Source organism: Sander lucioperca, chromosome 24 (assembly GCF_008315115.2).
Source record: "Sander lucioperca isolate FBNREF2018 chromosome 24, SLUC_FBN_1.2, whole genome shotgun sequence".
NCBI classification, from domain to species: domain Eukaryota; kingdom Metazoa; phylum Chordata; class Actinopteri; order Perciformes; family Percidae; genus Sander; species Sander lucioperca.
In genome coordinates, this window is record NC_050196.1 from 19,856,182 (window position 1) to 19,881,750 (window position 25,569).

Genomic DNA, 25,569 nt, shown 5'->3' on the forward strand with positions numbered 1-25,569 from the left:
CAGTTGCAAATAAGAAGTTTGTCCATGGAACGGTAGCCAACCTCCCTGGGCGCTGCCACAAGAGGAACATCGACCCCAGATTGAACAGAAGGATAGTGCGAATAGTAGAAAAAGAACCAAGGATAGTTGATAGCAAGCTGAACTCCAAGGTGAAGATACGTCAGGTTCTGATCGCACCATCCGTCGCTTTTTGTGCGAAAGTGGGCTCCATGGAAGAAGACCCAGGAGGACTCCACTTTTGAAAGGAAAACATAAAAAAGCCAGACTGGAATTTGCTAAAATACAAGCCACAATCCTTCTGGGAGAATGTCTTGGACAGATAAGTCAAAACTGGAGCTTTTTGTCAAGTCACATCAGCTTTATGTTCAGAGACGAAAAAATGAAGCTTTCAAAGAAAAGTACACCATAAACATGAAACATGAAACATGGAGGCTCGGTTATGATTTGGGGCTGCTTTGCTGCGCCTGGCACAGGGTGCCTTGAATCTGTACAGGGCACACTGAAATCTCAAGACTATCAAGGCATTCTGGAGCGAAACGTACTGCCCAGTGTCAGAAAGCTCGGTCTCAGTCGCAGGTCAGAAAGCTAGGTCTCAGTCGCAGGTCATGGGATAATGACCCAAAACACAGCTACCAGCACCCAAGAGTGGCTAAGAACAAAACATTGGACTATTCTGAAGTGGCCTTCTATGAGTCCTGATCGGAATCCTATCGAACATCTATGGAAAGAGCTGAAACTTGCAGTCTGGAGAAGGCACCTATCAAACCTGAGACAGCTGGAGCAGTTTGCTCAGGAAGAGTAGGCCAAACTACCTGTTAACAGGTGCAGAAGTCTCATTTAGAGCTACAGAAAACGTTAAATTGCAGTGATTGCCTCTAAAGGTTCAACAAAATATTAGGTTAGCGCTCACATCATTTTTGTCCATGCCATTTTCATTTGTTTTCTTATTTACAATATTATGTTGAATAACAAATCAAAAGCAAAGTCTGATTTCTATCAAATATGTAATAAACAATGGTGGATGCCAATTACTTTTGTCAGTTTCAAGTTATTTCAGTTACCAACAAATTTGAGCACGTCTGTACATGTGCATTCCCCTCCAAAGAGCTCCATGTGATGTGAAAATCTTGCTCTGTACTAATGTAACTTTGGAGCCATTTCTTACCATAAACATGTTTATGAAATACATGACTTGTCTTCCAAACAGATTCCTGTAATGTGAAAACCTTGTTTTGAGCACTTAAAGCAACTTCACAGCCATTTCTTAGCAGAGGCTTCCATTTATGTTTCAAAGACAGAATCTTGTGTAGTTGTTTCTTAGAAAGCACCCATAAATATATTTCTATATTTATATTTATGTACATGTGAATTCCCCTCCAACAACTGTTCAACTTTGTCTATGGCGACATGCTGAATAATATCCAGAAAACTCTATAACCAAGTATATGAATTTTCTTCCAAACAGCTAACTGTGATGTCAAATTGACGTCTTTTGGGTGAACAACGTCCAGAAAAAAAGTCACACTAGTTCAACTATTACGTCTTCAAATTGAGTCGTCTTTAATTGACGTCCAGAAAAGAGTTACTGAAAGCTAATTATAGAGGAATCCTTAAATAAAACACGCATATACATCACTACATCATTTAAAAAGCAAGGGGCAGTAGAGGGGGAGGGAAAATAACTTATTTGTGTGGGTGGATGGATGATTTAAGGTATTTGATTCAAATACATCAGAGCCGAACCGCGCATTCTATATAATATTCCTACTTTCACACATGGTCAAAATAATGTAGTTCTGTTAATGGTCTGGCAAAGCCGTGCTAGGCACCTTTCTAAGCAAAACTGACTATTCGACTGCAGCCTGCAGCCTTTGACATGTGGCCACCAATCTTGTAGTTTAGGGCCAACCCGCTATCTCTGATCAGTTATTACTTCTAATACGTTTCTGCAATATTTTATCCCATTTCGTTACTTCTGATATATTTACATTTGTTTATATACCTGTATTGATTTATCCTCAGTTTGTTATATGTTGCACCTACTCGGGAAATACAACTCTCAACTGCATTTCCCTCAAAGATTCAAAGATTTGCTCCACATTTTATGTCATTATAAGATCTGAGAATCCAATTGTTTTTAAGAATTTGCCCTATTGAGGAGTTTTGGTCAAAAGCTGTGTGTGTACTGTTCCCAGTCAGTATACGAATGTGAGAATTTTGTATATTAACAACAGTAGAACCTGGGCTTTTCCTTTACCATTTGTTTATTGTTGCACACATTACTATTACCAATATATTAACATTATAATATACCATTTAAGACTACATCCACAACATATCAAAAGTACTGACTAAAAAAAGTGATCACTAAGTAACAATGAATCAGCCTGGAAACCAAATAAGTTCTCCACAGAGAAATATTTTTCACTGTCACTATGGCAACAATTACAGTAAAAGATCCATAGATTGGACAGTAAACTTACAGCCGTAAGTGATCGACAGAGTTAAGCAGAAAGTGTTATAAAATTAAACAGAAATGGTACTTGCAATGACAGTAAAAATAAAGTTACAGTAATTAAACAGAAATGGTACTTGCAATGACAGTAAAAATAAAGTTACAGTAAAAAATGGCTGACATCTTGACGATTCTAAAGTGGAAAAAGAATTTTATTGTGCAACATTTGTATAACCTGAAACAGCAGAGCCTAGTTGTACAATAATGGTAATAACATGAAAAAGTTTTTCAATTATATTTTTATTTAGTCGACTGGATATTGTAAAAATTCTGGGGGAAAAAAGTTACTCAGGAGATCAGTAAACGGTAGTGCTGAATTTGAAAAACATGAGAATCCTGAAATCAAAGACAAATATGATTTTAAAGATTTTTTTCAGTAGAGAAGTAAAAAAATCAGACTTTAATCTTTATTTAAATCTATAATTTTGTATTTCATTTCAGAATTATTTTTTTGTACATCACTCAAATTTTAATGAAGCTTTAATATCTTTATTAGTTATGTATTTCATATTTATGAGGTTAAATTTGTCACCCTGTTCCATTACAGTTAGAGCTGTGTCAACAAGCCTAGGAGTTTGCACATGATTCTGTTGTTCCATTTGTGTTTTCCGTTCAAGGCATCTTCAGCTTGTTAACATGGCGTTTTGAATTCTGTCTACATACAAACACTAAAGCTTCGGTGAACTCGCGTCGTTTGGCAGAATGAGCACACTGGCACTTTGATGGCTAATCACATAATCACTTGGGGGGAAACAAATAAGGCACAAGCATGCACAACCATACATATTGCTGTTGTCAAATTATAAAACAAGATAAATAAGGTTCTGTTCTGTTCTGTATAGTTTGTCTAAAATGCGCTGGGTCCAGCTGAGTTTAGCATTACACACAAAAACACACACCCATATATCAATAGCATGTCAATGACTATGTTATTGACATATTTGGGTAATAGGTAACAGGTAAACAATACGATTTTTTTCTTTTTTTTTAACTGATTCAATAGCATAGTTTAGCGTGGACTAAACTGCACAACTGACATGATCATAGTTACAACTAAGCCTGTTTTGTTCCTTTGACTTCCAGCCAAAGTATGTACAATATATGTATGTACAGTATAACATACTGTATGTACAGTTAAGCAGCTCAGTGTACTGTATGTACAGTACACTGAGCTGCTTAACTATAATTTAACTTTACATGCGCTTGATTTATCTAATTTAGCTTCCTTCCGTTGAACGAGAAAGGGTTGAACCCGCAATTACTTAATAGTCATCTAAAAGTCATGTCATGCCAAACTGATGGTAATGGCATGTAGAACTGGTTGTGTATCTGCTTATAATTCTTAGTAGCACTATTTTTGTACTACTATAATATATAACATTAAAAGACTGCTCTGATAAACTACAATGAGACATGTCAAAATCACAGTTACTATATGGACAATGGAATTAATTGTCATATTTTTGGGAAGGGAAAAGTATGGAAATCCCAAAAATAATTAATATATTATTAAATGTCAAAGAGGAGAGAGCCACAAACAATCATAAATATCAGTCAAATAACAATCATATTACAGAGTATATTACAACTGAAACCAGACCAGCACTCATTTCATCTACATGCACAGCTGTGTTTGGTTTCTAAACATTTACTGATTATTGATACTGATTTACTGAAAAAAGTAGAAAGCTCCCTTTCTACTGGTTACTATGATTACAGCATTTAAAAGATTGTCAACATTTGGTACCAAGTTTACCATTTGTAAGTTATCCTGAGACTTTGAAGGACATGGCAATCCCACCATCATTCTCTTATGCCCTGTTCTGACCTGGCAGTAAGTTGCGTATCAAAATGAACTGCAGTTTTTGCCGCATGATCTAAGTGAACAACCTCAGAGCTGTTCACTTATAATGCCAGGTCTGAACAGGGCCACTATCTCTCCTCTTTAAGTTTGGATCAGAATCTATACATTTGGTCAGTAACTGCACTGCTTCATTATCTGTACTTATCTGATCACGTGCAGAGCAGGGTGATAGTATCATTTAATTATCATAGAATTAGCATTCACATGTATATGTGAATGCTGGAGGCCAGTTTTATTTAGTTTTTTTGTCAATACATAAAAAAAACAGCAGAGAGACAGTCTGACATTAGCACAGCACATTTATATAAAAAAAAAATGTGCAATTAGGACAGGAATTTTTGAAGGGTTGTTGGTTGTAATGGGGTGATGGAAGAGTCAGAAATGTACTATGTGAAAGAACTGTAGGTTGCCTCTCTTAAGCCAGTGGCATTCATACTGGAACCAACATAATCAATTGTACTTGGGTTTGCACCCATGGTATATTTATGTCCTTAAATATACACTCCCTGATTATGTTATAGCACATTATGATTGCATTATTATAGCACACACTGACGTGTTGCCTTTCACTTCATTATTCAGTCTGACAGTTGTGTCTCTGGGGAGCTGTCAAATTTGAGAAAGTAATGTAGCTTGGACTACAAATTTATAACAGAAAGCCTATGTTACAAGACAGTTAACCAAGCAGCTAGGGTCTAGGGTCTGATGAAATACTAGGGTATTTCATCAGACCTAGCTGCCTGTGCTATTATGGGAAATGTAGGTTCCAGTTTTTGGAGCTTGACCAAAGTGACTAAATTTCAGGTTATCTCCACCTTCTTCGATTCTGTACATTTTTTACATTCTCACTTCTGTGAGTCGCCAGACTTTTTTAAGGGCAATCACTGGAGTTAACTATTTCTGCAAGTTGGAATAACCCGCACAGGTGTTGTCATCCATGCATTATTGTGGCAAGTCAAAAACTGTTTTGCAACATATAGTGAGTGGGATGAAACCACAGAATATCGTGAAATCAAATGTCGTGGAGTGGATCTTCACCTCATATCATCTAGTTTTTTGTTATGTAATAGTAATTGTGAAGATCCACTCCCTGATTTTGAGTTCACAAAACTGTCCCCAAACTCTGCGATTTCCTCTGACTCACTAGTTGCAAAACTGGATACTGGGCAGCTCTGTTGACTTATCAAAATAACAAAAGGCAAAGCAGCAAAAATACACGAATTCCCAGAATAACTGCCACTTTAAAGTTAAATCACTGCCTTTGAGAGAGCCACGGTCAAAACAAAGTGATCCCATGTGAATAAATGTTGAATTTTGTGCTATACATTGCTTATTGAGGGTTATTTGTCTGCAGTCTAGCCAGAAGCTAGTAGCAGTCCACACTGCTGTTGTCAGTCCACACTGCTGTTAATGGGCCAATCAGAATGTGGGAGACAAAATGAAAAGCAATTGGTCCACGGGATCCTTTTAAAGTGTACGGTGTTTTAATGGAAAAGGTGTTTCTGACTGGAAGAGAGACTGCAGGGTGAAGGGGCAGGGTTTAGGTAAAGACCAGATGCTGGTGGTCTAGCAGGACTCTAGTGAAGTTGTTGATTGGCCCAATGGCGCTGAGTGACATGGCGTTGTCCCGTCCCCAGAGCAGGTTAGGACCAAACACCACAGCCAGGTTACTGTTGGTCATCTTATTCACTTCATTGTTGGCTGATACCTAAACACACAGATTACTGTTGGTCATCTTATTCAATGACACACAAACACACACACACACACACACACACACACACACACACACACAGAGTAATTATTGGGAAGTATAGTATAGTCTTTGAGTTATACCTTTGCCAGGAATGTGATGAGGTGTCGCAGTGATGTATAGTTTTCTTCTGGCAGCGACTCTATCAGTGTCTTCATAAGTGCCACCTGCCTGTCACTGGATACTGCTGGAACACACCATACATAAAACACCATTACAATTAGAGCTAATTTAGGATGTAGATGGCAGTACTAAAGAATATGTAGTAGTAACTGATTGCAGTACTGTAGTATCCTTTATGTATGGGTTATTTATTTTGTCTTTTGTACCACTGTACGCCACCCAAGTGGCACCCATACGCCAAGTAGCGTATGGGTGCCGGAATGCATATAGGTGAGCTCACAAGCACAGTTGGGAGTGTTAAGTGATTGGAGACTGAGATTAGCAAACAGTTTTTGATCATGTACCATGCACATTTTGTTGTATTTGTTTCATTATTTTGAATGAACAGTTTTGCAATATACACTTTGCATTGAGTTCATGCATCCAAACTACTTTGCCAAGCAAGCAAACTCAGGATTATTGCTGAACTAATATCCAACAGAAAATGTGGAAAAGACGTGATGAAGCACAAAATATGCAGGACACTTTGTTGGGGTTGTTTATCAATGAATCTACTGATGAGCCTAACAGGGGGGTTGACAAATGGTCCTACTGATGATTGATGTTCAATTGTATTTGTCTGTTCTGTATGTTCAAAAATATAAAACAATAAAATGTTGATCTAAAAAAAAAAAAGGAGCACAAAACGGTGAAAACAACCACTGGATAGGAAAAGGGTATTTTACAATTACTCTGAATGCACCACGAGGCTGGTGAGGCGAGCAACATGACATCATGACTGTTTTTCAGACAACGGCAGCTACAGTCTGGTGTTAGAAGCCTCTCCAGTGAAATACACTTTACAACGTTTAGCTGTCAGCATTTTAACCGTGTTTAATCCAGCTGCTAGCTAACGGTAGGCTAACGTTAGCTGTAGTGTTGACTAGCGTCCCGCGCGGCGATGTTTCAGTTCCCTCTAACGTCCGTTTTCGGAGCATCAGAGAGAAGCGCAGGCATTTAAATAAATTTAAATAAGGCACTGAAATCCGCATTGCTATTTGGTCCGGTAGATAACGGTCATTAAGGCACCGGTGCCGTATTAGTACCGGGTCTCGGACCCCATTCAAAACGGCGATTTTCGCCGAAAAGCGACTAGTTTGAAGGTATGTACTACTCTTTGGCTGGCTCGCGAGCCCAAACAAGTGTGTGCAGTGTGCCTGTTGTTTTGCTTTAGCTTTGTGGTGTTGTAGTTTTTCTAATGTTACTAGTTGTTGCAACAGCATGTGAAAAAAAAACTACAAAGTTTGCTGGGCCAAAAAGAACGTTAATATCGCAATAAAAAAATTGACGCCATTAAAATGGGTTTGCGTTAATGCCGTTAACTGACAGCACTATTATTTTACTTTTTCTCTGTGAGTCAGCTATGCAATGGAATACTTGGATTACTTCAAGAAGCTAGATATTTCAGCAAACATGCATCTGATCCCATCTTTTGAGATTTAGAATACGATAACTAAAACTAAGTAAAAATCAATTAGAGTTGTGGATAACAATATATAATTAAAGCTGCAGCAGTCTTGGACAGGCCCTCGCTCCTCTGTGCGCGTCGAGGTTACTGGCGGATGCCGCTCCTTGCGACTGTGCATTTGCCCGGCACTCAGTCACTGCAAACCAATGAAAAGGGAACTCCCTGCTGAGTTCAATGATACCTCACACAAGACTCTACATCAAATGGGTCATTAGTTATGAAAAGGGGCGTGGCTAACTTTTCATCTTTAAGGTGTTGAGATGGTACAGACCAAATCTGAAGTCCATCGGATAAAATCTCTAGGAGGAGTTCATTAAAGTACGACATGTGGAAATGGCCAAAATCGCACTAATTTCGAACTTTCAATTCAAAATGGCGGACTTCCTGTTGGGTTTAGGGTATGGCTCTAATGAGCTTTTTTGTACGTCTTGACATACCAAGTTTCGTTAAACGTACTGCAGGGGCTTTTTTTAACTTTGCCATTTAGCCATTTTGTGCGCCTGTTCCCGAAACCCTTAAATACGTAAATTTTCACCAGGCTTGATGCAACTGCCAATTTTGGTGAGTTTTTTAATATGTTAAGCCCCTCAAAAAGCCAATTCATTTGCCGGGAAAATAATAATGATACAGTTTCAATTTGCCTTCGCCGCCGTTGGCACTTGGGCCATAATTAAAGCTGTAAGCAGCGATGACGAGCCCTCGCTCATTGCCCCCGGGGCAATGAGCGATATATCACATGTAGACCACACATTCTAAGTTTCATGTAAATTGGAATAACTTTTGCCAAGATACAACCGTTCCTGTTTCGACACCCACCTACAGGAAATTGGTCCTCCATAACTTAGCGTTGTTTAAACTATTAAAATTCTTTTGATAAGTTATTGTCATGAGGGTCCTATATGCAAGTTTTCGTGCCGATCGGACTCACGCCCCAGGAGCAGTTAGACAAAGTAGGTTTCCCATATAACGATATTTTGCCGATTATTGAAAAAATTAAAACGGCGCCATCTAATGGCTGACTGCCGCCAAGTTTGGCACAGATGCTAAACCAGCCATGAGGAACAACTTTTTTAGGTTTCAGGGCAATCGGAATAATTGTTTGTTGTTTTGGTATTGTTGAGCAAAAGTCAATATTGGCCTGTATATGTCCTCAGGCCTGGACTCATGTTGATTGTGGGAAATTTCAAGCAGATATGACAATGTAGTTACAGCCACTTTCTCGTTCATCGCTAAACACTCAAAATGGCCGCCCCGCCACGGCCATGCCCTATGACGAAGTTTTTCTTTTAACAACTTTTCATCTTTAATGTCTTAAGATGGCACAGACCAAATTTGAAGTTGATCGGATGAAATCTCTAGGAGGAGTTCGTTAAAGTGCGACATGTGGAAATGGCCAAAATCGCACTAATTTCTAACTTTGAATTCAAAATGGCGGACTTCCTGTTGGGTTTAGGTATGGCTCCACTGACGTTTCTTGTGCGTCTTGACATGCTACATATGTGTACCAAGTTTCGTGAGTATACGTTAAATTCACTGCAGGGGCTCAATTTTTTGAAGTTTGTAGGGGGCGCTAGCGAGCCATTTTTGTGCACCTATTCCCGAAACACTTAAAATAAGTAAATTTTCACCAGACTTGATGGGCCCGCCAATTTTGGTGAGTTTTTGAATATGTTAAGCCCTCAAAAAGGCAATTAATAGGCCGTAATAATAATAATAATAATTAAAGCTGCAACCAGCGATGGACGTCATAACTGCAAGCAGTTATGACGGGGTCCAAGCCACCGATGCCAGTCACCACTGACGACCCGGGGAGCGCGCGAAAGCGGGACCCAAAGGGTAACAGTGGGGAGGCAAACGTTGGGAAATATTGAGAGGTGTGGGCCGCAAGGTCTGTGGTACATTCCCACATGCACATCAACCCTGTTGTCCATAGTCAGTGTGGGCCGCAAGGTCTGCGGTACATTCCCACATGCACATCAACCCTGTTGTCCATAGCCAATCTATGAACATCATTTCTTTTCAGGAAAAACTGGGCTATCAGAATATTTGTAGGCGCGTCGGGGTCACCGGCAGTCGCCGCTCCTTGCGACCGTGCATTTGCGCGGCACTCAAACACCGCAAATCGTCACCAATGAAAAGGGAACTCCCTTTGCGTTCAATGATACCTCACACAAGACTCTACCTTAGATGGGTCAGCATTTATGAAAGGGGGCGTGGCTTGAACATAGGGGGCGGGCCAAACCATCACCAATGAAGAAGCAACTCTCTGCTGAGTTCAATGACACCTCACACAAGACTCTTCCTTAAATGGGTCACCAGTTATAAAAAGGGGCGTGGCTAAATAATAGGGGCCGGGTCAACCCATCACCAATTAAAAAGGAAGTCTCTGCTGAGTTCAATGATATCTCACACAAGGGTCTACCTTAATCGGTTCAAATGTTATGAAAGGGGGCGTGGCTTAAGCATAGGGGGCGGGCCAAACATCACCAATGAAGAAGCAACTCTGCTGAGTTCAATGACACCTCACACAAGACCCTACCTTAAACGGTTCAAATGTTATGAAAGGGGGCGTGGCCTGAGTAAGCGGGCGTGGTTATATTATAGGGGCCGGCTCAGTATCACATGTAGACCACACATTCTAAGTTTCATGTAAATCGGATGATGTTTGTCATATAAGGCGCATTTCCTGTTGCCAGCGGGGGGCGCTATGACCAAAAGTCAAATATGGCCTGTAGGTGTCCTCAGGCCTGGACCCTTGTCAATCGTGAGAATTTTCGGGCAGATACGACAACGTACACTCAAGTTACAACAACTTCTTTGTTCATCGCTAAACACTCAAAATGGCTGCCACGCCCACACCGTCTGACGAAAAGTTTTTCTTTTAATTACTTTTCATCTTTAAGGTGTTGGGATGATAGAGACCAAGTTTGAAGTACATCGGATGAAATCTCTAGGAGGAGTTCGTTAAAGTATAGCACCTTGACTTTTAGGCCTACTTCCTGTTGCCACTAGGGGGCGCTATGACTTTAAGTAAATATTGGCCTTTATTTGTCCTCAGGGTTGGACTCATGGACGTATGAATCCTGAAAAGTTTCGAGCCAATCGGACAATGTACACTCGAGTTACACCCACTTCCTGTTTCGGCGGCGAAACGCACAAAATGGCCGCCCCGCCACGGCCATGCCCTATGACGAAAAGTTTTTCTTTTAACAACTTTTCATCTTTAATGTCTTAAGATGGCACAGACCGAATTTGAAGTTGATAGGATGAAATCTCTAGGAGGAGTTTGTTAAAGTATGACATGTGGAAATGGCCAAAATCGCACTAATTTCGAACTTTGAAATCAAAATGGCGGACGTTTTTTGTACATCTTGACATGATACATATGTGTACCAAGTTTCGTGAGTCTACGTTAAACGCACTGCAGGGGCTCAATTTTTTTAACATTGTAGGGGGCGCTAGCGAGCCATTTTGCGCGCCTATTCCCGAAACCCTTAAAATACGTAAATTTTCACCAGACTCGTTGCGACAGCCAAATTTGGTGAGTTTTTGAATATGTTAAGCCCCTCAAAAAGCCAATTCATTTGCCGGGAAAATAATAATAATAATAATAATAATAATAATTTCTTCCGTTTCAATAGGGCCTTCGCCGCTGTCGGCGCTCGGGCCCTAATAATTAAAGCTGCAAGCAGCGATGGACGGGCCCTCGCTCCTCGGCGCATGTCGGGGTTACCGGCAGACACCGCTCCTTGCAACCGTGCATTTGCGCGGCACTCAGACGTCGCAAGTTGTCACCAATGAAAAGGGAACTCCCTGCCGAGTTCAACGATACCTCACACAAGACTCTACCTTAGATGGATCAGCATTTATGAAAGGGGGCGTGGCCTAAACATAGGGGGCGGGCCAACCCATCACCAATGAAGAAGGAACTCTCTGCTGAGTTCAATGACACCTCACACAAGACCCTACCTTAAACGGTTCAAATGTTATGAAAGGGGGCGTGGCTTAAGCATACGGGGCGAGCCAAACCATCAAAAATGAAGAAGGAACTCTCTGCTGAGTTCAATGACACCTCACACAAGAGTCTACCTTAGATGGATCAGCATTCATGAAAGGGGGCGTGGCTTAAGCATAGGGGGCGGGCCAAACCATCACCAATGAAGAAGCAACTCTGCTGAGTTCAATGACACCTCACACAAGACTCTACCTTAAACAGTACAAATGTTATGAAAGGGGGCGTGGCCTGAGTAAGTGGGCGTGGTTATATTATAGGGGCCGGCTCATTATCACATGTAGACCACACATTCTAAGTTTCATGTAAATCGGATGATGTTTGTCATATTTGTGTGCCTATTCCCGAAACCCTTAAAATACGTAAATTTTCACCAGACTTGATGCGACCGCCAATTTTAGTGAGTTTTTGAATAGGTTAAGCCCCTCAAAAAGGCAATTAATTTGCCAGGAAAATAATAATTCAGTTCCAATAGGGCTTTCGCCGCTGTCGGTGCTCGGGCCCTAATAATTCTTTCAGTTCCAATAGGGTCTTCGCCGCTGTCGGCGCTCGGGCCCTAATAATAATTCCTTCAGCTCCAATAGGGCCTTCGCCGCTGTCGGCGCTCGGGCCCTAATAATAATTCCTTTAGCTCCAATAGGGCCTTTGCCGCTGTCGGCCCTTGGGCCCTAATAATGACCGCCTTCCGGTTGGGCGAAGCTAATGAAAGTAAATGGAAAATACGTCCGCAATGATTAGAGCAATATGTATATTAAATTTGGTGAAGATCGGTGGAACTATGTCCAAGTTAAGGCCTTCCACGCATTAGGGGGCGCTATGGAGCGCCCCCTAATGCGTAATACATGTAATACAGTACAGGTATGGGCCAAATCGCTGTACAGTCTCACAAAACCCCACGTGTTTATGTGGGCGCCAATTTTTGTGAGTTTTTGTATATATTGAGGCCGTCAAAAATGGGCTAAAACCCAAGCCTAAATGTGTATTCAGATGAAAGAGTTTAATATTCTGCACATGGCTGCAAAGGTTTGAGAGTTTTCGTGCATCCTAAAGTCCTCAAACAAGTGTTGATAAAATGAAGATTTTCACACCAAAACCAACATTTCGGAAATTTTAGAATTATCTAATTTTTTCTAAAAATAGCACCATGGATTTCAAGATGAGACCTATGTTCCCTCCAAATTTGGTATATTAACTAATTACTTTTGGCCAATTTAAGGAGCACATTAGGTGGCGCTATGGAGCCCACTCGCAACGCACGAGCCTAATCGCTACATAACTTTGTAGTTTCAAATAGGTATGACGTGTGCAAATCTTTGTGAGTTTTCCAGCATGCTAAGCCCCTCAAAAACGTGCGTGATGTGTCGGAACATCTCCTCGCACTCGGGCCCTAACTGCAAGCAGTTATGACGGGGTCCAAGCCACCGATGCCAGTCACCACTGACGACCCGGGGAGCGCGCGAAAGCGGGACCCAAAGGGTAACAGTGGGGAGGCAAACGTTGGGAAATATTGAGAGGTGTGGGCCGCAAGGTCTGTGGTACATTCCCACATGCACATCAACCCTGTTGTCCATAGTCAGTGTGGGCCGCAAGGTCTGCGGTACATTCCCACATGCACATCAACCCTGTTGTCCATAGCCAATCTATGAACATCATTTCTTTTCAGGAAAAACTGGGCTATCAGAATATTTGTGCTGCAGTGAGGTCACTTGAATGTTAAAAAGGTTGTAGGACCATAAAGACAAATAAATAAATAAAACGGAACATGAATCTCACAGATATACAGTGAGGAAAATAAGTATTTGAACACCCTGCTATTTTGCAAGTTCTCCCACTTAGAAATCATGGAGGGGTCTGAAATTGTCATCGTAGGTCCACTGTCCACTGTGAGAGACATAATCTAAAAAAAACAAAACAGAAATCACAATATATGATTTTTTAACTATTTATTTGTATGATACAGCTGCAAATAAGTATTTTAACACCTGTCTATCAGCTAGAATTCTAACCCTCAAAGACCTGTTAGTCTGCCTTTAAAATGTCCACCTCCACTCCATTTATTATCCTAAATTAGATGCACCTGTTTGAGGTCGTTAGCTGCATAAAGACACCTGTCCACCCCATACAATCAGTAAGAATCCAACTACTAACATGGCCAAGACCAAAGAGCTGTCCAAAGACACTAGAGACAAAATTGTACCCCTCCACAAGGCTGGAAAGGGCTACGGGGAAATTGCCAAGCAGCTTGGTGAAATAAGGTCCACTGTTGGAGCAATCATTAGAAAATGGAAGAAGCTAAACATGACTGTCAGTCTCCCTCGGACTGGGGCTCCATGCAAGATCTCACCTCGTGGGGTCTCAATGATCCTAAGAAAGGTGAGAAATCAGCCCAGAACTACACGGGAGGAGCTGGTCAATGACCTGAAAAGAGCTGGGACCACCGTTTCCAAGGTTACTGTTGGTAATACACTAAGACGTCATGGTTTGAAATCATGCATGGCACGGAAGGTTCCCCTGCTTAAACCAGCACATGTCAAGGCCCGTCTTAAGTTTGCCAATGACCATTTGGATGATCCAGAGGAGTCATGGGAGAAAGTCATGTGGTCAGATGAGACCAAAATAGAACGTTTTGGTCATAATTCCTGAAGAAGAATGATGAGTACCATCCCAAGAACACCATCCCTACTGTGAAGCATGGGGGTGGTAGCATCATGCTTTGGGGGTGTTTTTCTGCACATGGGACAGGGCGACTGCACTGTATTAAGGAGAGAATGACCGGGGCCATGTATTGCGAGATTTTGGGGAACAACCTCCTTCCCTCAGTTAGAGCATTGAAGATGGGTCGAGGCTGGGTCTTCCAACATGACAGCACACAGCCCGAAGCACACAGCCAGGATAACCAAGGAGTGGCTCTGTAAGAAGCATATCAAGGTTCTGGCGTGGCCTAGCCAGTCTCCAGACCTAAACCCAATAGAGAATCTTTGGAGGGAGCTCAAACTCCGTGTTTCTCAGCGACAGCCCAGAAACCTGACTGATCTAGAGAAGATCTGTGTGGAGGAGTGGGCCAAAATCCCTCCTGCAGTGTGTGCAAACCTGGTGAAAAACTACAGGAAACGTTTGACCTCTGTAATTGCAAACAAAGGCTACTGTGCCAAATATTAACACTGATTTTCTCAGGTGTTCAAATACTTATTTGCAGCTGTATCATACAAATAAATAGTTAAAAAATCATACATTGTGATTTCTGGATTTTTTTTTTAGATTATGTCTCTCACAGTGGACATGCACCTACGATGACAATTTCAGACCCCTCCATGATTTCTAAGTGGGAGAACTTGCAAAATAGCAGGGTGTTCAAATACTTATTTTCCTCACTGTAAATTGATATCACACACACACACAGCAATGCCACACAAGCATTTGTGTTGTTTAAAACAGTTCTATATATTTGGAGTCATCCAGTGCAAAAATAAACATATTTAACATTATAACTCATATAAAGGATGAACTATTTACTACTTCTTATGGATTGGCACAAAGACCCCAAAAAACTCTGGACGTCTAGGCTGGATACGAAATCTTATGTAAGGGCTAGGAAGATATCAAAGACATCAGCAGAACGGGGCGGCTTTAAGCTCCAAAAGACCGTAAGTTTCTACTAGTTGTAATTATAAAGTTATGAATCAGAAGTGCCGTTTGGCGTCGTATACGATGCGCTCGACCTCAGAAGGGGGAGAAAGGGCCCAAACTGGTCTACGTTGACTTTAGCGCCTCCTAATGGCCGATCTTTACCAAATTTGGTACAGAGCCTCAGAGCGGCATGCTGAACAAGCATCACAAGTTTCGTGTTGATAGCATTTACTGTGGCAGATATATTGCAAATGCAAATTTCCCATTTAAATGCATTAAGTTATTGGCCAAAACAAATAAACATTGATTATGTACCAAATTTGGTACAGAGCATCATAGTGGGATGTTGAACAATGATCTCAAGTTTTTTGCTGACAACATTTAATTTGGTTAAGATATGATATGTGTGTGGTAGCTAGCTAGGAAAAGTTGTTTGGTCGTCAAATGCACATAATTTAACGTAACAAAATTCTTTTAATAACTTTTAGTCAGGTCAATCTGGAGATGCTATGTATCAGGTTTTGTGCAGATCAGTGGTATGGCCTAAGATGACTTCAAAAAAGTTGGTTTTGCACATTGCGCAATATTATGAAAAAACTTATAGCGGAAATGGGCTTGGCCTATATCATGTGATTCAGCTTGATTCAATGCAATCTGCATGGATGTAAGGTTTTCTAATGTGCGATGTGTAATGTGGGAGTTATAGGCAAAAAAGTTTTAGGTGGAGAATAATAATAATAGAGGAAAATAACAATGCTTAGAAAAACAATAGGGTTCCACAGCCCTGCTGTGCGAACGGCGTAGCTTTGCTACCGCCGGTTCTTCCAGACTCAGGCTTGGACCCCTAATAATTCCTTCAGTTTCAATAGGGGCTTTGCTGCTGGGGCCCTAATAATAATTCCTTCAGTTTCAATAGGGCTTCGTCGCTGTCGGCGCTCGGGCCCTAAACAGCTTTGCCACATAGAAGACACAGCAGTTACCTAAAAGACAAAGTGTTCAGTCAAAGACTACAAAGTCAAGTTTGTGTTGCTTATAATCATGGGTTGGAGCAAACGATGACACGTGGAATCAGCAAAAGCGGGACTCAAAGCGCAATGGTGGAGAGGCAAACGTCAGGAAAAATCACAACGCGTGAACTGCAAGGTGTGTAGTAAATTGCAATTGCAAATTTCCCATTTATATTGATTGGGTTATAGGCTAAAACACATCTACCTTGATAATTCTCCCCCTAAGAGCCGATCTTCAACCAAATTTGGTACAGAGCCTCAGAGTGGGATGGAAATGTGCAGTGTGTAATGTGGGAGTTATAGGACAAAATGCGTCTAACGTCATTATAGCGCCACCTAGTGGTCCACATGTATATTTTTTGGTGTGAGGTGTATGGAGTCATTGTACATCTACCCTGTAAATTTCAAGTTTCTCAAAGTGGTGTAAAAGGTGAATCCAAATGTGGCCACGCCCACTTTGACATATCTGTACACCATTGTAGGCGTGGCCTCAGGAGTGGCCCTGCATATTTCGTACAAATCGGATGAGCCCTTCATGAGATACAAACTATTCGTACTTGTAGTGCCCCCTATTGGCCAATCTTCGACAAATTTGGTCAAGAGTCTTAGATGGTCATGGCAAACAAGAATCTCAAGTTTTGCGATGATAGCATTTAATTTGGCAGATATGCGAAAGTTTTTTTTTTCATAGCTAAACATTTGTTCGTACGTAATTTTCGCATTTTTGAACAGAGCAAAATTCTTTTGATAAATTTTGTCAGCTTTGTCTGGAGATGCTACGTGCCTAGTTTCATGCAGATTGGAAGCACGGTGTAGGAGTTTGATAAAGTAAGTTTCACATTTATCGCGATTTTTCACGTATAAAAGGCGGAAATGGGCGTGGCCTTCTGTATATCAGAGGATTCAGCTACATTTAGGGAACGCGTGGATACGTTTTTTAAATGTGCGATGTACAGTATGGAGTTATAGGGCAACATTTTTTTTTCTGCTATAGCCCCACCTAGTGGCAAAAGTGTGTAATGTTTTGTGTTTGAGGTCTCTGCGGGGTTCTGGACCAGTCCTGAAAATTGCACCATGCACGGTTTAGGCTGAAGCTACATTTTTAGTGGCGGAAGAATAAAAAGTACAAGGAACCTATTGTTTTTTTAAAAGGATTATTATTATTAGGGCCTGAGCACAAAAGTGCCAGGGGCTCAACAGTCCCTAAAAGTGTGAGGACATTTTTATTAATAGTAAAAATAACAAACAATAGGTCTGTTTGTGTAAAAAAAAAAAACATTCCTGCTGCGCAAACACATTTTTGATCCTTGAAAACTCACAAACATAAGTACACAAGTTCTGCAGTGGTTGGACTTGGGCATGGCCAGCTGGGTCCATAGTGCCCCCAAACCCACACCAAGATTGAGATAAAGTTTTTTTGATGTTTACGAAGTTTAGTGGGAGCATTGTGAACACGTTTGAGGACTTTAGGATTTACAAAAGCTCTCAAAATTATGCAGCCATGTTCAAACTATTAACTTTTAATTGGGCTTGGCATGATGGCTGTATAGCGCCTCCCCAATTAGTTTAAGCTAGCCAGCCTTGAAAGCTCCACCTTGAACATGTGACGTTAAGTCCACTGTTTAAGTACATTGTGCTGATAATGTCTTTCACTCTTCACTTTAAGTAAAGAATGCAGGACTTGCAGCTAATAGTTTTACTATCAATAAAAATTTTGAGTACTTATTTTACCACTGCCAATACCAACATTCACAGTTAGAGAAAGGGGGGAAACAAATACAGTAAAATACACTCAGTGGAGGTATTCATTTCCAAACAGCGCAATACGCACTTGCTTTGACATAACTATCTAAAGTATGTGTTAAAGCATGAATTTTAATTAGTGGAGGTATTTTGCCGGCGGGAACGTTTTTATTGTTATACAGATGTTCCTTTTGACGCCCTTGCTGCCACCTAAAGGTGTTACCGCGGCAGTGGTAGGTGGTGGATTAAATGTTGGCTGGCTGCACTTGGTAACTGTAGACGGTAGGTGGCAGCAGAATGCTTAAATCCTGCTGACAGCATGATTATTTTAGGATTAAAGAGTATTACGCCCTCTTACCACAAAGGGGATTGTAATTGCAGAGTCCGTCTGTATTTGTCATTGAGTCCACAGGAAGTGAAGCAACTGCAGAAGCAACTAACTTCCAAAATATGAGATATTCGTGTCTTGTTACGTCTGTAGCAGCTAGGCGGGCATTTTAACATGTTACAAAGTGACGCACGTTCGCACGGAAGTAAAGGCTGGACTACAATAGAGCTATTTGGAGCAGTTTGTGAACAGTTTTCTGTTGGAGATGGACTTTGAAGCCCAAAGGGGGCTGGGAACCGCGTTTGCAATGCAACGCGGTTGACAGATCCAGCGGAGCTGTGGAACCCTATTGTTTTCCTAAGGATTATTATTAGGGGTCCAAGTCCGAGGCTGTAGGATAGTTCACATAGCAGGGCGATAAAAGTAGTGATGTCTTTTGTATTTTTGTTGCAATTAAGTTGCAAGAGACAGTGAAAATTGCAAAACAAAGTTGAGATTTTTTGGTATACTTCTTTAAAAATAAAAGGAAATTTGTTTCGGGGAGAATAAAACTACTCTGGACTGAGTTTTCCTAGTAATCTTACCAAAAAGGCTCAGGATGCTGCAAATGTTGCAATGTGAAAATGGCTGGTGGATTTAGGACAAAAAACAATAATGTATTGACTAAATCAAATTTGAACATATGTGTCATTGTTGATTTACATTGTTAGTTATTTTCCTATCCTGGCCCCCAGGACACATTCATACAGTTTGATAAAGTACTTATTTTTAACTAATCTTGCACTTACAATAACGAGCGTAGCTCTCCTCAATTTAGGTCATTGTGTACGTCTCATCTCCGGTTTTTCCTGCATCCACCATGTGTGTTTGTGTGTGCGCGTCATTCGCAGGGGGAACTGAGCTGCAGTCCCACCCGCTGCAGAGAGCTGACAGGAAACAGCAGCAGCTTTTAGCGACTTTAGAGTGAAAAATCGTTACAGTGTACATTGATGTTAAAATGTATACAGGTTGGCAGGACGGTCTGAAATGTTTTGCACGGTCTTTTGCAGTACGGTTTGTTGGTAAATGTGAGATGTTGGAGTCACACGTCTCGTCTTCATATCAGAAACAAGGAAATGAATTTGGCGACGTACGCGTGTCAACCCGTTCTCATTCCCGGTTGGTCAGTGGCTCTCAGAGTAACATACGTCAGTGGCCTTATGGTGGCATGTGGGACTGCTGTGACTGGTTGAAGTCGCGGGGAACTCCAGTTATTGGTCAAATTTGCGCAATTTGTGGTGATTGGTCAAAATTGCGAGATTGGCAAACAACCACTAGATGACAAAAGGGTATACTTTACAATAACTAACTTACCAACTGTAATTGAACATACAGTACCATTAAGTTATATGTTGTTTCTCCGACAACTCTGAGTCTTTAATTGCAGGCTGTTGTAAGCAGCTACTGGCTAACGTTAGGCTAACGTTACCTGCTGCAAGTGTAATGTTAACTAGCGTTACATGCAGCGATGCTTCTGTTGCCTCTGATGTCCGTTTTAGAGCAACAGAGAGCAGCACAGGTACCCAACCCAGAGCGCCGCCACTGCGTTGGCTCTGATCCAAAAGCAACACAGAGGTCGCTTACGGTAGGTGCGGAGCTTCTGTGTGGATCTCGCCTAGGCAGTGTGAAGGTACTGCCAGGACTGGAGGACCAGGCTGATGGCTGTCGATTGGCTTATGCCTACACCACCAGTACAGACTGTATGATTATACATATATTTGTATCTCTATGCTGGCCATTGGTATGTTAAACAGTAGAACGTGATCACACATTCCATCATACAAAACTCCACATTGCAGAACATTAACCAGGCATACATAACGTTATTAATTATTTATTAATTACCCACTGTCTGTGGGAATAAGCGAGGCTAACAATAGCCATGTTAGCTCATGTTAGCTCTAATACTTTGGGAACATCTGCAAGGATATATTAAATTAGTTAACAGTTTGTCACTAACCGTTGCCTAATGTTACAATGTTCACATGCCGTTAAACAGTGTGCCGGTGAAACACAACCGGCACAGATCTGTGTAGTGAGCTGCCAGAGCATCACTGTGTACCACAGTGGCTGACCATCAGCCACTTTTCAATCTTGGCGCTACTGCGAAAAAACCCCCACCATGGAATAAAAAAAACAACATTCTTAAGCGCTGCATGAGCATTTCAATGAGCATTAGAGCTAGTGTTACATGGATGTAGGAAAACTAAGACTCGTTTAAAATTCATTTAAGACCTAGACATTATTTTAGCAAATTCAAGACTTTTTAAGGCCTTAAATTTTGATTAGACTTTTTAAGACATGGCAGAAACCCTGTAATGGAAGCCCGGCACGGGTAGTGCATAGTGCAGAGCAATTACAGGCAGTTGAAGCACTATTGTCAAGGTGAGCGTAAAATAAAACCTCTGTTATCTCTCTGTGTTTATATGACTACTCAGTTTGTTAAACCTGTTTTCTGAAACAGGCCCTGGAAACAAACTGGGACTCATTTCAAATGTTAATTATTAAAACTAAAATAACAAATGTTAGACTTTTCCATTTAATACTGTTGGTCGCCTGATCTGTACCGGAATCAGAAGTCATGCAGACATTTTGGACCACCAAACTCACCAGAAAGGCCTGCAACAATTACATTGACCACTTAGACAAAGTTGTCATTGGTCATTGCGTGATTGTTTTGGTAAATTTTGGTGATGGTTAATTCACTCTTTTAGATTGTTTTATGAGACACTTTATTTACTGAAGTTGGGTAACCTAGATGCAGGTGGCTTAAAATTAAGACTTTAGTTTGCTTCCCCATGAAAAGCTGTGGCTATATTTATGACTGTTTACTACTTAACATTGACCTTTAATGTACATTTTACATATGAGCAATATGAGTTAAGCATGCAGTGTATATTTAGGGCCTGAGTGCCGACAGCGGCAAAGGCCCTATTGAAACTGAAGGAATTATTAGGGCCCGAGCACTGAAAGTGCAAGGACCTATTGTTTTTGTAAGGATTATTATTTTTCCGAGTCCTTTGTCGCATTTTTGAGGGGGATTGAATGCACGAAAACTCACAAAAATTTGCACACAGAACTGGTGAAAATTGCAAAGTTCTGTAGTGATTGGACTCTGGCGTTGTCAGGGGGCTCCATAGCGCCCCCCTAACGTGCTCCTTAATTCGGAAAAAAGTAATAGGTTATGAACCAAATTTACCAAATTTTGAGGGAACATAGGTCTCATCTTCAAGTCCATGGAGCTATTTTTAGAAAAAATTACAAAATTCTAACATTTCCGAAATCTTTGTTTTCGTGCAAAAATCTTCATTTTACGAACACTTGTTTGAGGACTTTAGGATACACGAAAACTCTCAAAATTGTGCAGCCATGTGCAGAATAGTAAACTCTTTCATCTGAATTCACATTTTTGACAACTCTTTCATCTGAATTCAGCAACGTATGGTTGCTCTATAGCGCCCCCTAATTGGTTTTAGCCCTTGGGCACAATTTTGACGGCCTCAATATATACAAAAACTCAAAAAAATTGGTGCCCACATAAACACCTGGGAGATTTGCGAGACTGTACAGCGATTTGGCCCATACCTGTAAGCGGGCTCCATAGCGCCCCCTAATGCGTAGAAGGCCTTAACTTGGACATAGTTGCTCGATCTTCACCAGATTTTATACACATATTGCTCTAATCATTGCGGACATATTTCCCATTTACCTTCATTAGCGCTGCCCAACCGGAAGGCGGCCAATTTTAATTTATGCATTTTTCATGTGTATTACATTCTTTCGAACTTGTCCTAGGCCGTGATTTCAATCTTCTTAAATCTTTGCAGGTAGTATCTGTTGACCCTCATGACGAAAAGTTATCCAAAGAATTTTGATAGTTGAAAAAATGTGCAAGTTATAGCAACTTCCTGTCTAAACAGCAACATTTGCTAGCATGTCGGCGGCTAATGGAGTGGTGGCTAATGTGAACACGTTCTCTAATATGGAGGAATCAATCGACCGGGTCTTGGAGAAGCACCTAAGTGTGCTTAAATCAGTGATCTACAGCGCAGTGAAGGGAGTGCTGGCCGAAATGAATGCCTCGCAGCAAAACATCGGGGCAGAACCTGAGATGCAGGAAATCATGGTATGTGAGCCGGGCCAATCTGACTGCGTCACATTCACCATCCTGCGGCTTCAGATGCCTGAAGGGATACAACACGAGCTGCACGCTGAACACAACTCGTTCATCTGCTGCGCTGCCCTGGGAGCGACCTGCGGGGGCACAGAGTTCGCCTTCGCTGCAGCCGCAGCAGAGCCGGGTGTTTTCTGGCTGGAATTAGAAGAGGAGGAGGACACGCTACATGCACGGACCGTCCTGCGCCGCAAGGAACCGGAGGGCGAGGGTGGGACTTTGCGTTCGATGCCGGGGCCGTGACTGGATGACTCAGCACCTGTGGACTAACGGTATTTGGGCCACTGTACCGAGTTTGACTGGAGGACGCTGTGTGTAAGTTTTGGAACCAACCGTTGAAGGGACATCTAACCAGACTGTAAGAAATGATGAATGCTGGCTACTGAGTCTACAATCTATATTTTTGAGGACACTTAATCGGGCTGAAAAAAAGGAACATGATGAATCCTGAGGATGCGCTATGTAAGTTTCGTAACTAAACTTTAAAAAGGGACACCAGACCAGACTGAAAATACATGACGAATGATGGCTGGTAATCCTAAGGATACTGTATGTAAGTTTTGGACCGAGCTTTAAAGGGACACTTAACCAGACTGAAAATACATGATGCTAGCTGACCAGCTTTCAGTCTGGTTTACTTTAATTTACAGTCTATGTTTGTTAACATTTAAGCTAGACTGAAAGAACATGAGGGATACGGTCTGTTCAGCTCATAGTCTGCTTATTGCTCCAACTAGATTGGTCTGTTTTTCATACAGCTTAGTCGAGAAATAGTTTGAAGATGTTTATAATATTATTCATGTTTAACATAAGAATTCACTAGACCTGTTTCAATTAACCTGTGACTTAAGACAGGAGGTGTAGTTTTGAGCTGGAGTTTTGCGCAAACTGCGTTTGATATGGTCATGCATCTTACAAATAGGGGAGGGGGTCTGTGGTCTCAGAGAGTTAGGGGATTTATTTTATTTAAATCAGGATAGATCAGGGGTCAATCACACGAAAGCCCAAAAACGCATATTGGACATGTTTAAAGCAGTTGTGTAATCCCAACATGTTACAGATATATGGAGGATGCACAATCCTACTACTAGCAAGGATTACACCTTTTTTTCAACACGTCACCTCACCCACTCATTGATTATATTTTGTGCTCCAGTGAGCTTAAGGCAATGTTCCACACGATAGCAATAGAACCAGCAATTCTGTCTGATCACAGTGCGCTGATAACCACATTCCGTTGTGATATGTTAGGAGAAAGATCTAGGAGATGGCAATTTAACAATTACCTTCTCCTAAACACAGCCTTTTTTTAAAGATAATTTTTTTGGGGCTTTTCCTTTTATTGTGACTGTGAATAGACATGAAAGGGGGAGAGAGATGGGGGATGACATGCAGCAAAGGGCAGCAGGTCGGATTCGAACCTGTGCCGCTGCAGGACTCGGCCAACATGGGGCGAACTCTCTTACTGGGTGAGCTAGAGCCAAAACACAGCTTTTGATACAGAGTTTAAAGCCAAGCTGGCGGAGTTTATATCAATCAATACTAACTCAGTTTCGGACCTAGAAACTTGCATTTGGCAAGCCACTAAAGGATTTATTAGAGATTTCACATCTTCCTTTGCAGTCAATTTTAAGAAAAAGAGAGAGGCAAGGATTGCGCAGTTGGAAGAACGTTGTAAATCGTTAGAGCAGTCTCTAGACGTGTTTTTCTAAATCTACACTTTTGTCTCAACAAATCCTAAAGATATCACCACCACTTTCCAGTTTCCATTTTATTCAAAGTTGTATGAATCCTCCTGCAATCCGGAACCGACGCAGTGCCAAAAGTTCCTGAAAGAGCTAAACCTGCCTTTCTTGACCCAGAGGAGGCAGAAGAACTGGGTCAACCTATAGTTAGAGGAACTTAAATCAGTGTTAAAAACAGCTAAGAAAGAGAAAACACGGAATTCCATCAGAACTTCTGCTACAATACTTTGACATACTAGGACCTACCATTTTACAAACCTCGGCCATAGAGAGGGGCACCTTTCATCAACAAACCAACACTGCACTAATTTCGGTCTTTACAAAAAAGGGCAAAGATCCTACGGAGTGCTCAAACTACAGGCCCATCAGCCTCATTTGGACAGATATTAAGCTCTATTCCAAAGTCTTAGCACTACGCCTAGAACGCTTTGAGAAGCTAATCGAGTCCTGTCCTCCAGAACCTCCACTGGCTCCCGGTCCCACAACAAATACAATTCAAAGTCCTTCTCTTTACTCACAAAGCCCTCCATGACCAGGCCCCCTCCTATCTCACCGATCTGCTCCCCACCACGCTCCTTCCCGCAGCCTCCGCTCCTCTGATGCCAACCTCCTGTCGCCACCAATCATGACCAAGTGCCAGACCTGGGGCAACAGAGCCTTCTCTAAAGCTGCTCCCTCCATCTGGAACTCTCTCCCCAAACACATCCGCAACTGCACCAATCTGTCCATGTTCAAAGCTGAGCTGCTTTTAATGTTTGATTAATGTGTTTTAATTTAGTGTGTGAATTTTCATAGTATGTGTATTTCCTTTTAAAAACTGTCTTAGTGTTGCAAAAAGCGCTATATAAATAAAATGCATTATTATTATTCATTATAATCAATTTGTTAAACTAAATGGTAAATAGTGACCAAGGACAGTGCAAATTATAACATAACATTTTGAAACAAAAGAATGACAATATGATTTCTATCAAATGTGTTGATTAAAAAAAGTTGAAAAGTTTTACAAATATGTTTTAAATGACCAGATAGATTTCTACCTAAATGACCAGGTAGAATTGAAAATATAAATTGCAATTTTTATAACTAAAAGTAAGAAATCAGAGAGGAATTACATTGATCCTTACATTGC

The 25,569-nt window shown here is 41.2% G+C and overlaps 1 protein-coding gene across 4 annotated transcripts in view; it reads right to left on the reverse strand.

Moving 5' to 3' along the window:
* Positions 1-5,841: 5,841 nt before the first annotated feature.
* arhgap1 (Rho GTPase activating protein 1) overlaps positions 5,842-25,569 on the reverse strand; it is an 84,399-nt gene continuing 64,671 nt past the window's right edge. For 3 of the 4 annotated variants that reach the window (XM_035998556.1, XM_035998559.1, XM_031302353.2), the window contains exons 12-13: positions 6,216-6,319; positions 5,842-6,087 (exon numbers count right to left, since the gene is read on the reverse strand). In XM_035998556.1, the coding sequence (XP_035854449.1) occupies positions 5,920-6,087; positions 6,216-6,319 (272 nt within the window). In that variant the 3' untranslated portion in view covers positions 5,842-5,919. The remainder of the gene's footprint in view (positions 6,088-6,215; positions 6,320-25,569) is intronic. The other variant, XM_035998558.1, reaches the window with a different exon arrangement.